Below are 16,516 nucleotides of genomic sequence, written 5' to 3' on the forward strand. Positions count from 1 at the left end.
GAGAAAGAAGAAGAGGAGGAGGAAGAAGAGGAAGAAGAGGATGGGGAGGAGAAAAAGGAGCAGGAAGAGGAGGAGGAAGAGGAGGAGAAAGAGGAGGAGGAAGARGAGGAGAAAGAGGAGRAGGAAGAGAAAGAGGAAGAGGAGGAGAAGGAGGAGGAGGAGGAGAAGGAAGAGGAAGAAAGGAAGAAAGGAAGAAAAGCAAAAGAGGAAGAACAAGAAATGAAGATGAGGAAGAAGAAGAAAAGTTACGAAACTTCGCAACCTGCAAAGCAGGCCTCCCCTGTGCGGAGAAGGGCACTGCGCCGCTGCCATGTCTCTGGTGACATCGCTGCGTCGCCTCCGACACGGTTTCAGATGCAGAGGAAGGTGGCGATGTCCCAGCGGGCCGCAGGAAGCGGGGACAGGAGCGGCGGCAGCAGTGGAGCGAGGCCGGGACCCCGTGGCTGCTGCAGGGCCGGCGGGGCAGCGGCAGCAGCTCCGTGACCCGGGACCACCAAGCTCCAGACAGGCCGGTAGCGCCCTAGGCCCGGGCCTAAGTCACACGCCACAAATGACCTGTTTTAACTAATCAGCTCTGGTCAATTAAACCGAGCAGGTCGCGTCGCACCACGTCACAGGGCTCTCGACACGGAGGCCCGGAGCTGAGACCAGCCTCGTAAAACATATCTTTTAACATGGCATGACAAATCTAAGGTAATCCATCCAGAAACTGCAGATGCCTGAATAACAGCACGCAAGCTGTCCTGACTAGGAGATGCTTTCGCACTTCTAAATCAGAGACACATGGGTATAGTCATGCCTTCAATTCAGGTGGCAGGGCTTTCGATGGCATTAATCATGCAAAGGAAAACTTCTGCTGCTGCTGCTGCTGCTGCTGCTACAGTAAATATGCTTCCTATCCATCAGATGCGAGGCACTTCCCACAGAAATCTTCTAGGAAAATGCAGCGTTTTTTTTGTTACTTGTTTCATCAAAATGCAGGCAGGAAATGGATGGGTGTTTTGGCCCAATATAATCCACACACAGAAATGTAACCTACAAATATTTTAATTATGTTTAATTTCTATAGCCATGGAGTCTGTAATTACTAGATGCAAATACATGTGCATTTCTTTGTTTAAAGAAATAGGTACCAATAGCTAATTTTATGAGGATTAGCTCAGTGAATGATTTCTGCAGAATGCACTGAGACTTCTAATTTAAGAATAAAAATAAATTGTTATATTTAAGAAAAATAGTTTATATTCATCTTCCATTTATATAAGTTAATGCCTTACAAAAACATGTATAGGGGCAAATTGATTGAGGGGGCAAATATCTAACCAATATCTAACCAAAAAGATTGAGGGGGCAAATATCTAACCAATATGTTCAAGAACTAAATATTCAGAATTAATTACTAACAAATAACTGCAAACAATATGGAATTATCTGTAGAAAACATTCAAGTTAAGCATAACTTAGAAAACTTTTTTTCTTTAATTTCCCAATAGACGAACTGAGTTTCTCAAACAGAGCTGACTAATCCTTCAGTTTTATATTTGATTTTCCTGTTCATTTGCTAAGCAAGAGAAAGGGAATCCTTTTGTTCAATTTCCATAGGTATTTTAGGGGGAAGAAATAATTAAAGGGCACCCTTGAAGTCATAAAAATGCCCTTACTATGGCTACCTCTAAAACTGGGAAGGTTGCAGAGAAACTGAAGTTTCCTCTGCTTTGGAGACACATAGTTGCTGTTAAGAGGTACGAGCTTCCCTTTCAGAGCAGAAGCCTTAAATGCCGAGCGGGTTTCAGCTCAGCTTCGCGCCATTCATTGCCCAGTGCTGTACCAATAATAACCCACCCACTACTCCAAATACGCTTTTTAAAGGGAAAAAAAAAAAAAAGAAGTTTAAAAGACCCAAGCAACTGTCTTACCTTAGACAGTTAGGGAAGACCAAACACCGAAGGATTCAGTTGTCTCCTCAATTTTAAGTCACCATTTTTCATAGGTGGTAAGAGGGATGCAACATGAGGAGGGACACAGGTGAAAACTCTAGTATTCAGGCTAGCTTGATAAAAATGTCCCCAAATGCTATCAYGGGTAAACACATTTTAGACTATCAGCTCTCACCTGAAAAAGTGAAATTTGAAATGCCTTATCTCCCACTGACCATGAAAAAGCTAAAACAAAAGGCATACACCAACAGTGATATTAGTAAGAAACTACTAAAAAAATGAAAATAGAAGAAAAATTTCAAGCAAAAACTTCTTGTTTCATAATATAAAAAAAAAAAAAGAGGGGCAAAAAAAAAAAGATCAACAGCTATACCGGAAGATCATTTACTCAGAATCCCCCTACTGCAGAATATACACACCCAAATCAGCTCTCTTTTCTCTTGGACAAAGCTCCTTTTTTCTCCTTTACTAGTTTCTGAGACTCTTAAACCTCTCACTCTAATCTAAGCTTGGGTCCACAAAACAGTTCGTTAACAACTGTTTTTGTAAGTTCTAAGTGTTAAAAAAAAAAAAAAAAAAAGAAAGAAAAGAGAGAGAGAGAGAAAGAGGGACTAAAACCATGAAGCCTCCCTATAAAGAATGCCACCTTGCTGTGAAAAATAAAAAACAGCTAATCATTTGGGCCTTCTTCCCTTTTTATATTCACTTTGCATCTGAAAAGTATTTCAAGGTAAGAGATCTCCTCTGTCCCAAAAGGGTGTAACGAGCCTATGCAGTGACGTTCACGGTCAAGCTGGTCTCCAGATCCGCCAGTCCTGGGGGCTGCAGCAAAGCCAGGCACCACCTTGCTGTTGGGATGGGGACACGCGTCTCTCGGAAGCCTCTTGCCAGCCGCGCTGGATCTGCGGCACGCGGCCCCGCTCCTGGGAGCCACCAGGCCCCGGCTTGGATCCCTGATGGATCATCTCATGGATCACGGAGGAGGAGGAGGGGGAAACAAGGAAGAGAAGGAGGAGAGAAGGAACAAAGGCTGGAGAAGGGGTGGACTCTGCAGCCAGCTGGGGCAATATGCCTTAAAATCCAACCTGCTGCGGTATCCGTGTTCAACTATTTTGGTGGAGTGCTCAGAGTTGTAATGGATTCAGTAAGCATGAAAATAAAGAAATATAAAATATTAAGCTCAATCTGTTATTTGGAGTATTTATTTCAGGAATTAGTGGCCTTGTTTATAGGTTTCAAGATGCCTTCTTGTTCCCTGCAGTGTTCTTCTGTTTGAAACCTCCGTGAGGCAAGAGTCTTTCCTTTTGTTTTCTATTCTTTGTTTTTATAGCTTTTTGCTATTGATTTAACTGTGACTCATAAATTAACACTGATTTTTTAATTTTCAACTGCTTGCACTGAATCTACTTAGCTTTAAGTTTCCTTTACGTTAAACATAATTAATGTTACTCAGTCCTGTGAAAATGACCACCCTAGTGGCAGAAGGAACCAGAACAGATTGAGCAAAAAAGGCCYGTTCTTAAAATATATGTATTTCATTGATGCCTGGAATGTTAAAATTAAATATACAAACTTCTTTTTTTTTTCTTTCTCACCCRTCATAACACCCATAGCCCTGCTCTGACAGAAGCTAAAAGGAAAATGTCCATTCTGAATTTTCCAGTTCTGCTATTTGAATCTCAGTTCGCACATGCACATTCTGAGAAATGAAAAATGATGGGTAGTCTTTCTAGATGTTAGATTTCCTGCATATCCACATGCAAAATCTCTGCCACAATCACTTAGAAATATATATATATATATATATATATATATATATATATAATGCCCATGTATAAATCAAATTAACCCGTCTTAACAATAAATGCATTTCCTTCCTTCAGCCCATTTGGTGCACTCAAAAAAAGTAATCATCCTATATTTTACATTAGAGAAACAGAAAAGAAACCATTACCATGGGGCTTTTTGGTGGATTTAAAAAAAACAAGTTTTCTAAATTGCATTTTCTGCACCCCTGACTGAACTGACTTGCTCAAAGTACACCAAAGCTTTACAGAGGTACATTATTCTCTGACAGATTACAGTACTACAAAAAGCTTTTCTCAAATGGGGATAAAGCATTAAACTCATACATCTGCTTCTGCACTGGCTCCTTGATTCAGAATTGATAATTGTTTTAACATAAGGGACCCTGGTGTCATTTCAGGGTGTGAGTGAAAAGCTCACAGCGCATCCTGGCACCTAAAGGTGCAGAGAGGAATAAGCCCCTGCTGTTCCCAGCCTAACTACCGACACGCCGAGTAAACTCCAGCAAATTACCTTGTGCCTTGACATACCCTGTTGTGACACAGGTAAAACGCTCGGTGCTATGTTCCCATATAAAGCATTCAGAAGGAGGCAGATCATTAAAGCTAATGGAACCAGGAACAATTAGCAGCTCAGCAGATTGATTGATCTGTCCAGACCTACTGCTTTTATTAATTGCACGTTGGAAGCATCGGTGCACACAAGAAATGCAAGACCTTGTCCAAAATCCAAAAGTACTGGTCTGACACTTCTAACAAATGAATATTATATGAACCGTACAGAAAGAAGGCTATTCAGGAACTACTTGGGGTGTGATTTTACATGGAATTTCTTGCATTGCCAATGAACTAAGCATACAAGTTTATACATAATTTCAAAATAAAAGGTATTATTTTGATATTCCCGTAACACCAGTTTCCTAAGATGTTTACCAAACGTAACCTAAAGTACCATTTAAGAGTGACCACACAAACCTGTCTCGAAACTTGAGCTCCCTACAGAAATACATCTGCAAAAACCCTCTGAAAGAAGGAGAAGTTGGATATGAATGTCAAGTCACTGATATCCCAACATCCCTCCGGCTCYGCCTTGCAATTCAGGTATGTTACATCGGAAAAATAATTCACTGCAAGAGGAAGAGGGGGTTTCGCTGTGGGGCCTGTGCCCTCCTCGCTGGGGGAAGCTTCCCGGGGCGRGAAGCAGCAGAGCCTGCGGCGCGGGATGGCACCTCCTGCGGCTCCCGCGCGCCGCTGGGGCTGCCCCAAAGCGTGAGGGGCTCCGCGCGGGAGCCTGCCGCACCCGTGGGGCCTGCCCCATCCCGCCGGGGCCGCGGGATCCCCCAGGATCTGCAGGATCCCCCAGGATGTGCAGGACCCCCGGGATCTGCAGGACGCCCCCAGGCACCGTGCGCACAGGCACCTCTGTGCCCACCCCGCACTGCCTGGCCTCACCGCACCCCGCCTGCCTCCCCACGCGCCCCCTCGTTTGCTCCCTTTTCTTCTTTCTTTCCCCTTTTTCCCTTCTAATAGTCTTTTCTTTTGCCTTTCTTATTTTCTTTTCTTTTTTCATTTTTTTCCTCCCCAAACACGCAGGACACAGTCTGGCGATCCAGGGACTCAAGTAGGCCAGACTTCATTCTGCGCAGCCCTTTGGGTAGAGCTGCTAATCCTTCTTATTAATTAACAAGATAATAGTGGTTAACCGGAAAGTAATATTAATGCTAACTATCTAGCAAACTTCCAGCAGAAATTACTTAGCCTTCTCCTGATTTCCTGGCAGGAGAAATCCTGCAGCTGGAACTGTAACAGCATCTTGGTGTTTCAGGAACTTTAAAAAAAAAAAAAAGAAATCAAAAGTTGTCCGAACTGCATCAGACTAAGGAGATTCATGTCTATTTTTTGCTGTTTTTCTTGGAGAGCTTAGAAGATCRTCCCCTCAACTTCAGATGCTATCAGCATGCAGGCTCCCCTCAATTATATCACTCTTGGACGAGGACAAAGGAGACGGCAAACAGAAATAGGGCGGATGTGGGAATCGCTGTCGGAGCGGCGCACACGTTAAAACGCCCGCGATGTGCGGCGCCGTTACCACCGCTCCAGCCCTGCAGGCTCCCGGAACGGCTCCCGGGGTCCCCTACGCTTCGTGCAGCGCATGCCCAAATACCTAGCAGCAAGTTTGTATCTCCTCTATGCTGCGGGAAATAAAAGCTGCAGAGAAAACAGGAGTGTCTTAGGGATTCTGCGCAGGGGGCAGGCACGTTGCTACAGACACGCTGGAGAGAAGCAGCCGTGCCATTCACTTTTTACTATTATTTTATTTTATATTTTTTTCCCCCGCACTGGCCATTGTCAGGCTAAGCAAAACACCCAAGAGGAGAAGGGATTTGTATTATCTGGGCTCTGTTGCAGCAAACAAGTACTGCGGCTTTTCATTCGGCGATTGTCAGAAAACTTTCCAACGTGCCCACTGCAATGCGGATGCCAACCAACGAATCAAAGGCATTCAGCAACGAGACAAAGAGGGTCTGATGCCAACCTCGGTGCCACTGGCAACCGTTATTGGCACCGCGCGCATTGTCTGACGGGCTTTTTCTCCGCTCTCCTGGCACTTGACGAACAAAATGGCGCTTCCCGGGGCCGCGGCGGCGGCCGCAGAGGCCACCGAAGGATTTCGCAGGGCCTCGAGGCGCCTTTCGGGCCGAGCCTGACAAAATACACGGGTTTTGTCAACAGAGGCCACGGTCGTTTGTGAGGCTTGGAATTTTTCTGAAACAAAAAAAGTATATATGGATATATATTATTTATGGGTGTGGCGGGAGACCCCAATGCACGGCAAAAACAGGGCCCCAAGGGAATGCATTTTCAGTGAGGTTAATGTTGATGCGGAGTACTGATTACAGTGCACAGTTCCCACTTTCTTTCTCCATTTCAGCGAAAGAAGCTGCATTGCAACCTATATCTAAGCAACCTTTTTTTTTTTTTCTTTTCTCTTTTTCTTTTTTAACATGCTGAAACACAAGGACGTGAGAGAAGAGGGGAAATGAGGCTGAGGGAGAAGAGCATAAAGGAGAACCCCATCTAGTTGGTCAAAGACAAAGTCTGATACGTTGGTCCTTATTTCTTCCTTCAGGAGAGACASGGAAGTAGAAGCTTTTTTTAATAAGGAACCGAAAGGATTATTGACACTTCTGGATCTGGAAATTGTCAATATATTGTAACATTGCTCTGCACTGCAATGCGGATGCCAACCAACAAATCACAGACATCCTAGGCTAAACAAAGAGGGTCTGATGCCAATCCTGGTGCCACTGGCAACCATCACTGGCACTCAAACTATCCTTCCTCCTCTTTTTTCCCCTCTCTTTTTTTTTAGCAACAAAAAACACACTACTTTACCCCTTTATTAATCTTATTTGCTAATTCCTTCATATTTCTTTCATGGACTGAATTGTTTCTATTTCTCTACTTAGTTTAATTTGACACCACTACTAGGGTTTTTAAAAGGGAAATGAAAAGCAAGGCAGAAGGAGTAAGGTGCAACGTTTTGATTGACTTCACGCTTATCTTTTACAAAGCCTGGTATTCTTTATCGAGCGCACTACGAAGCACCACAATTAGCCTGCTCTCAATGAGGGCAGAGAATCAAAGTTTGGCAAAAGGGAGAAAAAAAATGAAGATAACTTAATATGACTTCCTCAAGGAGAGAGCCACCAGATGTTAGCAGAAGATTTACTGCAGAGCAGCGAGAGAGACACAAAATACATGCAGTTTACAATAAACAAAAGGGTCTACTAGGAGTGACTTGATACAAAGAAATCAGCCAGCTTCATCTGCCAGTGTTTCTCTCCTTATAGCTCCTTGTAACTTCGGAAGTCACAACACTACCGCGCGCTTATCTCCCTCATTCCTATTTAGATAAATGTTTTGAACACACTCCTATCCTCAGTCCATTTGAATTAATAAAATCAGCAATTGCTCTGCAAATTTTCCCCTGTTCCCTACCCACAGCTTAAAGATTCACACTGCATAGGGGTACACGGGCCCCATTCTCTCTGGCTCAAGAGCTACTTGAGCTATTTTGCCCCCCTTTGTAGTTTTGACTATTACCGAGAGGTAAATGCGCCCGAATAAATCAGCAAGCTACGTCTCAAAATGTATGTATTCAAAATACCATTTGACTTTCCCCACACAAAAGCAGCTGAAAGGTACAAATCACATACAGTTAAGATTTTTTTTTGATGCTGTCACAGTATGCTCTCTTTCTGTGTTACTAGGGATCAGATTTATCACCCTTTGCAGCCACTTAAAGTCACTGAAAAACATATAAGTGTTGTATACATTGTCTACTGCTGTGGAAAAAAAAGAAATGTAATAAATACAAGCAAGGAAGACAGACAATGAACCGTATTTTTTCACAACGAATAATCTAAGAAGTTGGACTAAATTTATATGTTCATGTAAACAAAAGGCAACATTTGAACAATTAAATTCAAAAAAAAAAGTAAAAGAGTTTATGTTGTGTATCTTTTCTTGTAAAGAATGAATACGCACAGATGAGAGCAAAAACCTGCAACGAAACAAAGGCRCGTGCGATTCTACTTTTTTTGTTATTAATAAAACCCATTTGGTTCAGTTTTGATTTAAATCCCATCGCTGCATCCTGAGCATCAGATAACAGGCTGCCATCTGCCCCTGCGCGGGCCATTCCYGCCCGCCACCAGGCCGAGCTGTGGAACGGCTCGGCCCGGCCCGGCCTGGCCGCCATCTGCGGCCCTGCAAACTTCCCCTGCTCGAGATCTGCGCCTGAAAAGCAAAAAACCCTCCTCTYACTGCTGATCAGCCAGCAACACCCAGGCTTAGGCAGCATGATACAGCCATCCCAACAAACCAATACGACCTTCCCAAAGGAAAGGCTTTCCACAAGCCACAGAATATGAGGAAACTCTTATCTGCTGACATCCACTTATGGCTTACAGGACCAGCACGTGAATATTGCTGTCTGAATATCCAATACAGCTAGCAGTTTCTTTCCCTGACAAATAAATATTATTGGCTGATTTTCTTTTAATTTGGTAGAACTAATTTGAAGTATCTCTTCTATAGTTTATCTGTAACTTCCCAGATTTTAGTTGTCTGCAAAATAAAATCTGTGTACTAGTGTGATTGTGAAAAGAAAATCTTCACGGAAAATTCTCTGGAAATACAGCCATGTGGGTCTTTGCTGTAAAGCTCACAGAAGTAACATGAGCTAGTGAGGCAAAATATGAATAAAAGTATTGTGTGCTGTAACTCTGAATGCATATGGCATTTACAAAGCAGTATGTCTTCAATAAAGTTATGTCAAGTTCTGTTTTCTAATGGTGAGAAAATCTACTATTGCCTTTCAAAATCATTGCAGATATATCAGYTTAAGGACAAATTGATAATTATTAGTAACTAAAGAGGCGGGAGTAATTATTTTAATCATCTATGCCTTTGTGCAAATGCACATTCTCTGCATCTGTTGCTAGCAGTACTGGAGAATCAAAAAATAATAAAAAAGAATGTTTTATGAAGTCATAATTGGAAAAAATACACAACATCCTGCCACTCTTCGACAAAAATGGCAACTCCAGAGGAACTAAGGGGCTTCCTTGGTACGTCCTATCCTCTCCTGAGCACCTATGTCAAACACACATGTCATTTGCACAGGTCTGTAAGAGCGTGTGTGTCTRCATATACATATATAGGCTGATTTACATATGTATATGTACCCACATTACATCTCTCGACCACAGAATAACATTTCAGTGGAAGTCAACCCTCAGAGGAAACAAGGCAGCTTGGGATCAAAGCCTGACACACTAACACAGAAAACATGACAGTCTGCTTCCTACCTTGCTCCTGCACGTAGTATGCCAAAAACAGATCAAGCTCCTTGACTGAAACTGTTATGTGATGCGGCTGGACGCAAAGTGCTGGATTTGTGCAATGTGGGGATTTCATGAGTCGCTCTCCATCCGTACTTTCCAAGGGGATGCCTTTGAAGAGGATCACCATGACTAGATCCAGACGCCAGACTTTGTCAGCCTGCCGCAGGCAGTCGATTCTCCTAATCTTACCCTTCTGGTCAGGATTGGACAACACACAGCACGGGTGCTTCTTCCCGGTCACCGTGAGCACAAAATCCTCGCGGAACTCTTGGCGGATATCTTTGCGCAGCTTGGCGAGGAGCCGGGATGCCCACTTCTGCTTGATTTCGGGCTTCTCGCTGAGCAACTCATCCTTGACGGCTCTCTCCTCATCCTTYGACATCCGCTTCTCGTGCTTTTTGAAGTACTTGCGTTTCCGAGCCTGGAGGTTGAACCACGTATAAGCGATTGCACGGACATGTGGAAGAAGTGCCTCAATGAACGGGTGAAATTCATCCTGCGGAAAGAAGTGGAGGGGGGAGAGAAAGAAAAGAAGAGGAAAACTCAGAGTTAGTGTATTCTCACAACCAAGGCAGCATCATGACACATCCCTGAAAGCCTAAGAGCGAAATCCAAAATGAACAGAATAAAGACTAAAAAATTATTAAAAGATTTACACAAAACTTACGCAAATTTCTGCACAAACATCTCTGATGTAATTGCTAACGCTATCAGGCAATGGACAAAAGTACATGGAGAATCTCATTTTCCCCACATTCCACTCTTTGAAAGAAGCATGTGAAGATTTTATTTCGTATGCCTCCCCTCACTTCACCCTGCCATGCTGCACAGGCTACAACCCCTTTAAAAAAAAAAAAAAATGCTATCAAGATATTTTATTCCTAACATTTAAACATCCAAGCAAACAGCTAACATCAAGAACAGTACCATTGCACAGAGAGGACACTACTCGGTTTTAAAAAATCTGAGCAGAATCGCTGGGAAGGCTGAGGCGAATGCCACAGTTCATTTCTCTCCTCTGTGGTACAGAAACACAAAGCGTATACATGCTCAGTGCAATGCCACACAGTTCCCGCTTTTGGAGCATGCTCTCAGCAAGAGCCTGCTGGTGGCACAAAGAGCATGCGCCATTAAACTTGATCCATTTTCTTATCAAACGTCCAACATTCCAGCACTGAAACAGCACCATTCCAGTGGTGGTAACTAGAGAAACCAGTACACAGCAAGGGGAAGCGGGGAAAAGGGACAGAGTGTCGCACAAAAACCCCGCACGGAAGCTCCTGCACCCCCAGCTCCTCCAGCTCCCCTCCCGCCACCCCCAAACTCCGCAGAACAGGAGTTGATGAAGTTGGGAACAAAAATTACACTAATGTTCTTCCAGCGGCTCCACTATGGGGTTTGAAGCCCCATGGAGTCGGTTAATTTGTTAACTGATCACATGAGCGTGGCAATTATTCCAAACCTCTTAAAAATCAATCTGAGGTGTACAATGAAAAATGGCAACTTGGCACAAACTTTGCATTCTTTGTGTTTCTGCATGCTGTGGCAGAGTGACATTACGAGTGCACCACTGGTCAAACGCCGCTTTTGTGAAATTCGTGCAATTTATTTACAGTTCTAAAATATCCCTTCCTGTCATCTGGCTTCACCTGAAAGTTCTTATCTCCTGCCTAGTAGCAGTATGTGTTGCATTAAGGAGGTAATGCTTAGTTGTCATCTACAAGCACATCCTATAGCAATTAAATTAATTCATTTTGTCTACTTAAAGTATCATCCTACACAACCATGTTAATATCTAAATAGGCCTTTCCAAAAGGTAATGCCTCTTTCCTGTGAACAAACCCACTGTTTAAWGCAGCATCAGCTGCTTACCAAACACTGCTGCATTTTGGCTTGGAAGGGAGACCTTAGGGGAGGTATCTCCATTTCGGTGTATGCACGTATTTGGTTTTAAACACTATGCAGATTGTTCTCCGCACTGAGTGACACGGTGCAATCAAACCAAGACTATGCCTGTTTTATATGACCGCGTTCAAGAATACAATTAACAAACTAATATTTTAGCTACGCTGCTAGACACAGAATGAATTATATTTAATCAGCAGGCTGATTAACTCCATTAGGTAAAAATGATGAAAGTATAACTAATGGTCGCATAATTATATGGAGTTCAGCTTGCCATGAAGCTTGGAAGCTAACTGGCCTTCAGGCCAAAAATTTAGTATGTAAATCTTCAAATTTCAAACAAACTTCCAAATTTCCTGAATGTTAAAAACTTCCCTACCCATTCTCAAATCAAACATAAAACAACAGAAAAGTTGCAAGCGGTTTATCCATGGCCATGTTACCTTCACAGAGAAAAAAAATAAATAAAAATAAAAAGGAAGGGATGATTTTGGAACGTAACCGTGTGATGTTTAACAAAGAGCCACAGTAGCGGCAAAAATTAAACCGAGCGGTAGTTTTCAGCAGAGGTTTGCACAATTCTGATCCTACACTGGCACATGAAACTAGGCCGTGGAAAGAGTTAAACCACAATCTGTTCTTTGTGTGGGAAGGCAATACTGCTCTGAGTAACCACAGCCCATGATAAGACTTCCCTATCTTCATATGCTTTCTGATGCCATGCTTTTTTTCCCCCTCATTTATAACTACTACAGAAAGTTTATTTTCTCACCTACAGAACTCTTCTCAATCAAAGCACTTTAATAAAATTTTAATAAAAATTTCATTTAGCAAAAGCAGAAAGACTGCATACTGTTAATCTTTCCATTTCATTCTAGGCTGAATAAAACAGATTTACTAGAGATTTGGGGAACTCCAACAGCGAGGGGCTGAAGGTGGGGGCTTATAGCCCCCCAAGAAGATTTTCTGTCCCAATATAATTTTTCATAGGTTTAAAACAGACTTCGGCATGCATACCTTATAAAGACAGTAAAATTACTATGGAAATAGTATGCACTACTAGAATACTACAGATCCAGTTCTCCTTTTTAATAAGAGTATGACAAATTATTTTGGAATGGTTTTACTTTTAGTGGCTATACACACTATTACCAACAACAACCAATAGTATTTTAAATATGTATAAATATTCTATATAGTGAAACATCAGTTTTTAAATATACATCTCCAGGTTGTTGAATTTTTTGCTTTCCAAAAGGGGGGGGGGGAGGACTATATTTTTTTACTTACTCCGTTCATGGTTTTCTTTCATAATATCTTAAACTCCTAAAGCTATAAATATATCTGAAAGAGTGTGAAGGAGAAGCTCGGCAAAGAACGTCCTGTTCTAAAGCAATATTATCAGATATCTTTGAGAGATTCATTGTGCATCTGGATTCCTTTCAAATGAAACATTACTTGACAAGAAGAAGTGCCCATAAAATGATCCTAAATGGAGATTTGCAATTAATCACACACATTCTCCACTAAAGCTCCTAAAAAGCCATCTACTAAATTTAATTTTTCTTCCCTTAGTATTCATATAGGCGATACTGAAAAATGATTTTTATGCGGCACTTACCCATGTGCCATACTTGCCCTTGCAATAAAGCGATTTATGGTGGTAGGATTTTCAAATGTCATAATAAATGGCTCAGGTGAACCTCTGCGCACTGGCAATTTAAACTAAAATGCAGGTTACTTTGAAAAATGTATATAGCTTGCAAATAAATTTAAATAATGCCAATAGCCTAATTGCGTTATAATGATGACGGATAGGCCAGGTTTTCTTTTGGGGAAGAGATAAAGGGAAAACACAATGCCCTTCTCCTTCCTTCCATTTTCTTATCAATTCTCAATTCTATCCAAATTTAAGCTGTGGACCATAAAATAARCATACAAAGCGGAAATCTCAGAGAATCTACTCAGAAGACCTCACGCACTCAATTTCTCTGCAMTTCTCTGTGCACAATGAAACAACGTATTTGAGTGAGAAGAAAATYACAACATATTTCAAGTTTCCTGGACCACCATATTATAAAAATAAACCATAGTAAAAATATCACAAGAGGGCAAGCATTTGAAGGCATGCGGTAACTGCACCCTATCACGCCCCGGCGAGAGAGATAAATGGAGATTACACTCATTCCAAAGCAGCGAAAGCRGTGCACATGGGTGAGGAAAACAACCAAAAATATTAATTGGCATTTGCAAAATCTTCATTCTTCTTTATACCTATAAATGCAAGTTTATTTTACATCTAACCAAACTTCAACTGAAACGGTGATGGATTACAGTTAAGACAAAAAGTTGCTGCTGAAACCATACTTTTAGAGGCTAGACTTGCTCCTGAAAGGTGCTACGATGCAGCCAGCCTCCGCGCAAACTGAGCTGCAGCTTCAGCAGGCAGCTCAGTCCAAACAGGTGTGCCGCGTTTAGAACTTTTACCAAAATATTGTGTTCTGAGCACATACTACCACTATCGACGCGCCTCTAAGGAGCCTTACGGGCAGAGAAAACAATGGAGAGAACTCTATTTTAACTCAATAGCAACTTAAAACTACGTTCATCATTCACATCAACACTCACATTAAATTAATGAATAAGAAAAAGTACAAAATTTTCATTTCTACTGCTTTTTTTTTTTTAAATTTGGCTAAAGGAAAAGCGACTAGAAGTGTCTTATTCATTCTAGAGAGAGGAAACTTCCAAATTAAGATGAACCGCTGCAGTTGTGTTCCACATATGTATCACTAATGTATCAGCACATGATAGAGCATAGCTGGAAAACCCTGTGTGGAAGTTATTAACACTCGAAAGCAAGAAGCCGCTTTCTCGTGCTCACTGCTGAAGAAGTGCAGCATTAGGCATATGCCTAAGGACGCTGTTTTAATATAGATTTGTAACAATTATTGCATCCACTATAACTTTAAGGGAGAAAGTGCAAAAAAGCGAACATGCAGGAAAAATGTCACTGAAGCRGGAAACAGCAAAATGAGCTATCTAGCGTATGAGAAGTGGAAGTGAAAATTTGCCAACCTGCAAGGTAAAAACTTCTTTCTTACGCTCTAGCCTTAGGTATATATTCCTGTGCAAAGAGGTCTTACGTCTGTCAGTAATTTCACAGAACGGGCAGCCTGCTCAGAACTAATTTTCACCAGTTGGGGATATGACTGCAAGTAGTAATTTCTGAGTGTGTACCTGTAAATATATGTGTGTATCGGCTACACAAAATGCTTCCTGCATACAGTATTACTTTTCTTTTTCTTTAGAATAACCAGCACTTCAATATCACTCTYTACCAGCTTTGCTCCACTGAAGTTCAAGTTTACTTGCTGAAAATATCCATATCTAAGTCAATCACACTTAGATGCCAAACAAAATATAAACAATAAAAAATGTGTCAGCCAAAAAGCTACAGGACTGTATCCAATCGCTGAATAAGCCTTATCATTGTTTTCATCTTCATTCACAATTTATGAACACTTCGGCCCTCCTGCACCCCCCGCAGCCCGAGCGCCGAGCCGCTCAAACCCTGCTTATTCGCCCGCTCCGGACCCGCGCGCGCGGTACCGGCCGCTTAATGACCGCGCGGCGCCGCGCCGCACCCGGGCGCAGTTTTCCTGCCCTTCAGCCGCCTGTCGCGCCAACGTGGAAGCGGGCGGCTGCCGCCTCAGCACTTCGCATCCCATCCTACGGAGAGGGACTTAAAAATAAAATTTAAAAAAATAAACTTCCTAAAAATACTACCTGCCCCCCCCCAAAAAAAGAAATTCCCGCGCGGCAGCAGCGCTCTCTTCCCCGCGCGTCCGCAGCCGCGGTGGCGGGTCGAGGCGGGCATGCCCCGCGCAGCGCCCCGCGCAGCGCCCCGCGCAGCGCCCCGCGCTCGCGGCCCTCCCGCGGGCTGCGCAGAGCGGCCGCTGCCGCGCGCCGGCCCCGGGACGTGCCCGCTGAGCGGCGCGCTGCGATTTAAATAATAACAGTAATATTAAGGGGAAAAAAAAAAAGGGGGGGAATGGGAGAAAAATGAAGGGAAAAGGGGTGCCGCGTCCCTGCACAAGTGAGCGCGGCAGCGCTCCGCGCCCCTCGGCGCCCGCGGACGGTGCGTTAAGAGCCGCGCGCTGCACGAGACGGCTGCGCAGCAGACAGCGCTCAAAAACGCCACTTTTCCTTTTAAAACCCCCGTACCGGGGTCGGCACAAGCCGCAAGGACCCTCCGGGTCCGGCCAAATCAGTACTTTCTCWAACCTGCTCCTTTCTCTTAGCGCAATTATGCTCGTTTCCATTTTGTTAACCTTTGGCTCCTTATGCACTAACAATTAACAGTATTTGTCCACGGGTGCCACTTTGAATGAATCTCCCCAAAACAATGGCACGGTACAGCTTATTCTCTCCTGTTGCCGTCTGCGAGAGGAGTTTGGCTCTGACAAGCAGTTACAACCGTGCCTTAACCCGTTACAACTACCAGCAATGACTCATGAGCAACTCACACATAACAACAAAAATCATGAGAAAATAAATATATAGCGACAGATAGACAGATAAATAAATAAAAGAAAGCGCGTCTATACCTGAGTGAGACAGATTGGAGAATACATCATGACTTCGCTTTGAGAACACGCTGCCCGGAGAGCCCCTAAGAAAAGCCTCAAAAAGGAATAATTTCATCTATTCATTTTACAGTCATCTGAGACTCAAGGAAGATGAAATCAATCAGGACGGGGCTCTGCCCTGGATCACCACAACTTCACAACAAACCCCGGTCCTCCTTAAATAGCCAAAGATTCAAGTTCACTCCGTGCGCTGGATTTCCCGGGGTGAAATCCAATCTACACTTTTAACCCTCTTGTAGTCGGCGGCGCGGGAGTCTCGCTTTTGCTGCTGCTGCTGCTGCTGGTTGTTTTGCAGATGACGGGGG

General features: G+C 43.1%; 1 protein-coding gene across 4 annotated transcripts in view; it reads right to left on the reverse strand.

Moving 5' to 3' along the window:
- Positions 1–16,496, reverse strand: part of NFIB (nuclear factor I B) — a 163,399-nt gene extending 146,903 nt beyond the window's left edge. For all 4 annotated transcript variants that reach the window (XM_026052726.1, XM_026052725.1, XM_026052728.1 and 1 more), the window contains exons 1-2: positions 16,170–16,496; positions 9,619–10,150 (exon numbers count right to left, since the gene is read on the reverse strand). In XM_026052726.1, coding sequence (XP_025908511.1) covers positions 9,619–10,150; positions 16,170–16,199 — 562 coding nt within the window. In that variant the 5' untranslated portion in view covers positions 16,200–16,496. The remainder of the gene's footprint in view (positions 1–9,618; positions 10,151–16,169) is intronic.
- Between the last annotated feature and the right edge of the window lie 20 nt (positions 16,497–16,516).

The sequence above is a fragment of the Nothoprocta perdicaria genome, unplaced genomic scaffold (assembly GCF_003342845.1).
Source record: "Nothoprocta perdicaria isolate Ctin4 unplaced genomic scaffold, notPer1 scaffold_90, whole genome shotgun sequence".
NCBI classification, from domain to species: domain Eukaryota; kingdom Metazoa; phylum Chordata; class Aves; order Tinamiformes; family Tinamidae; genus Nothoprocta; species Nothoprocta perdicaria.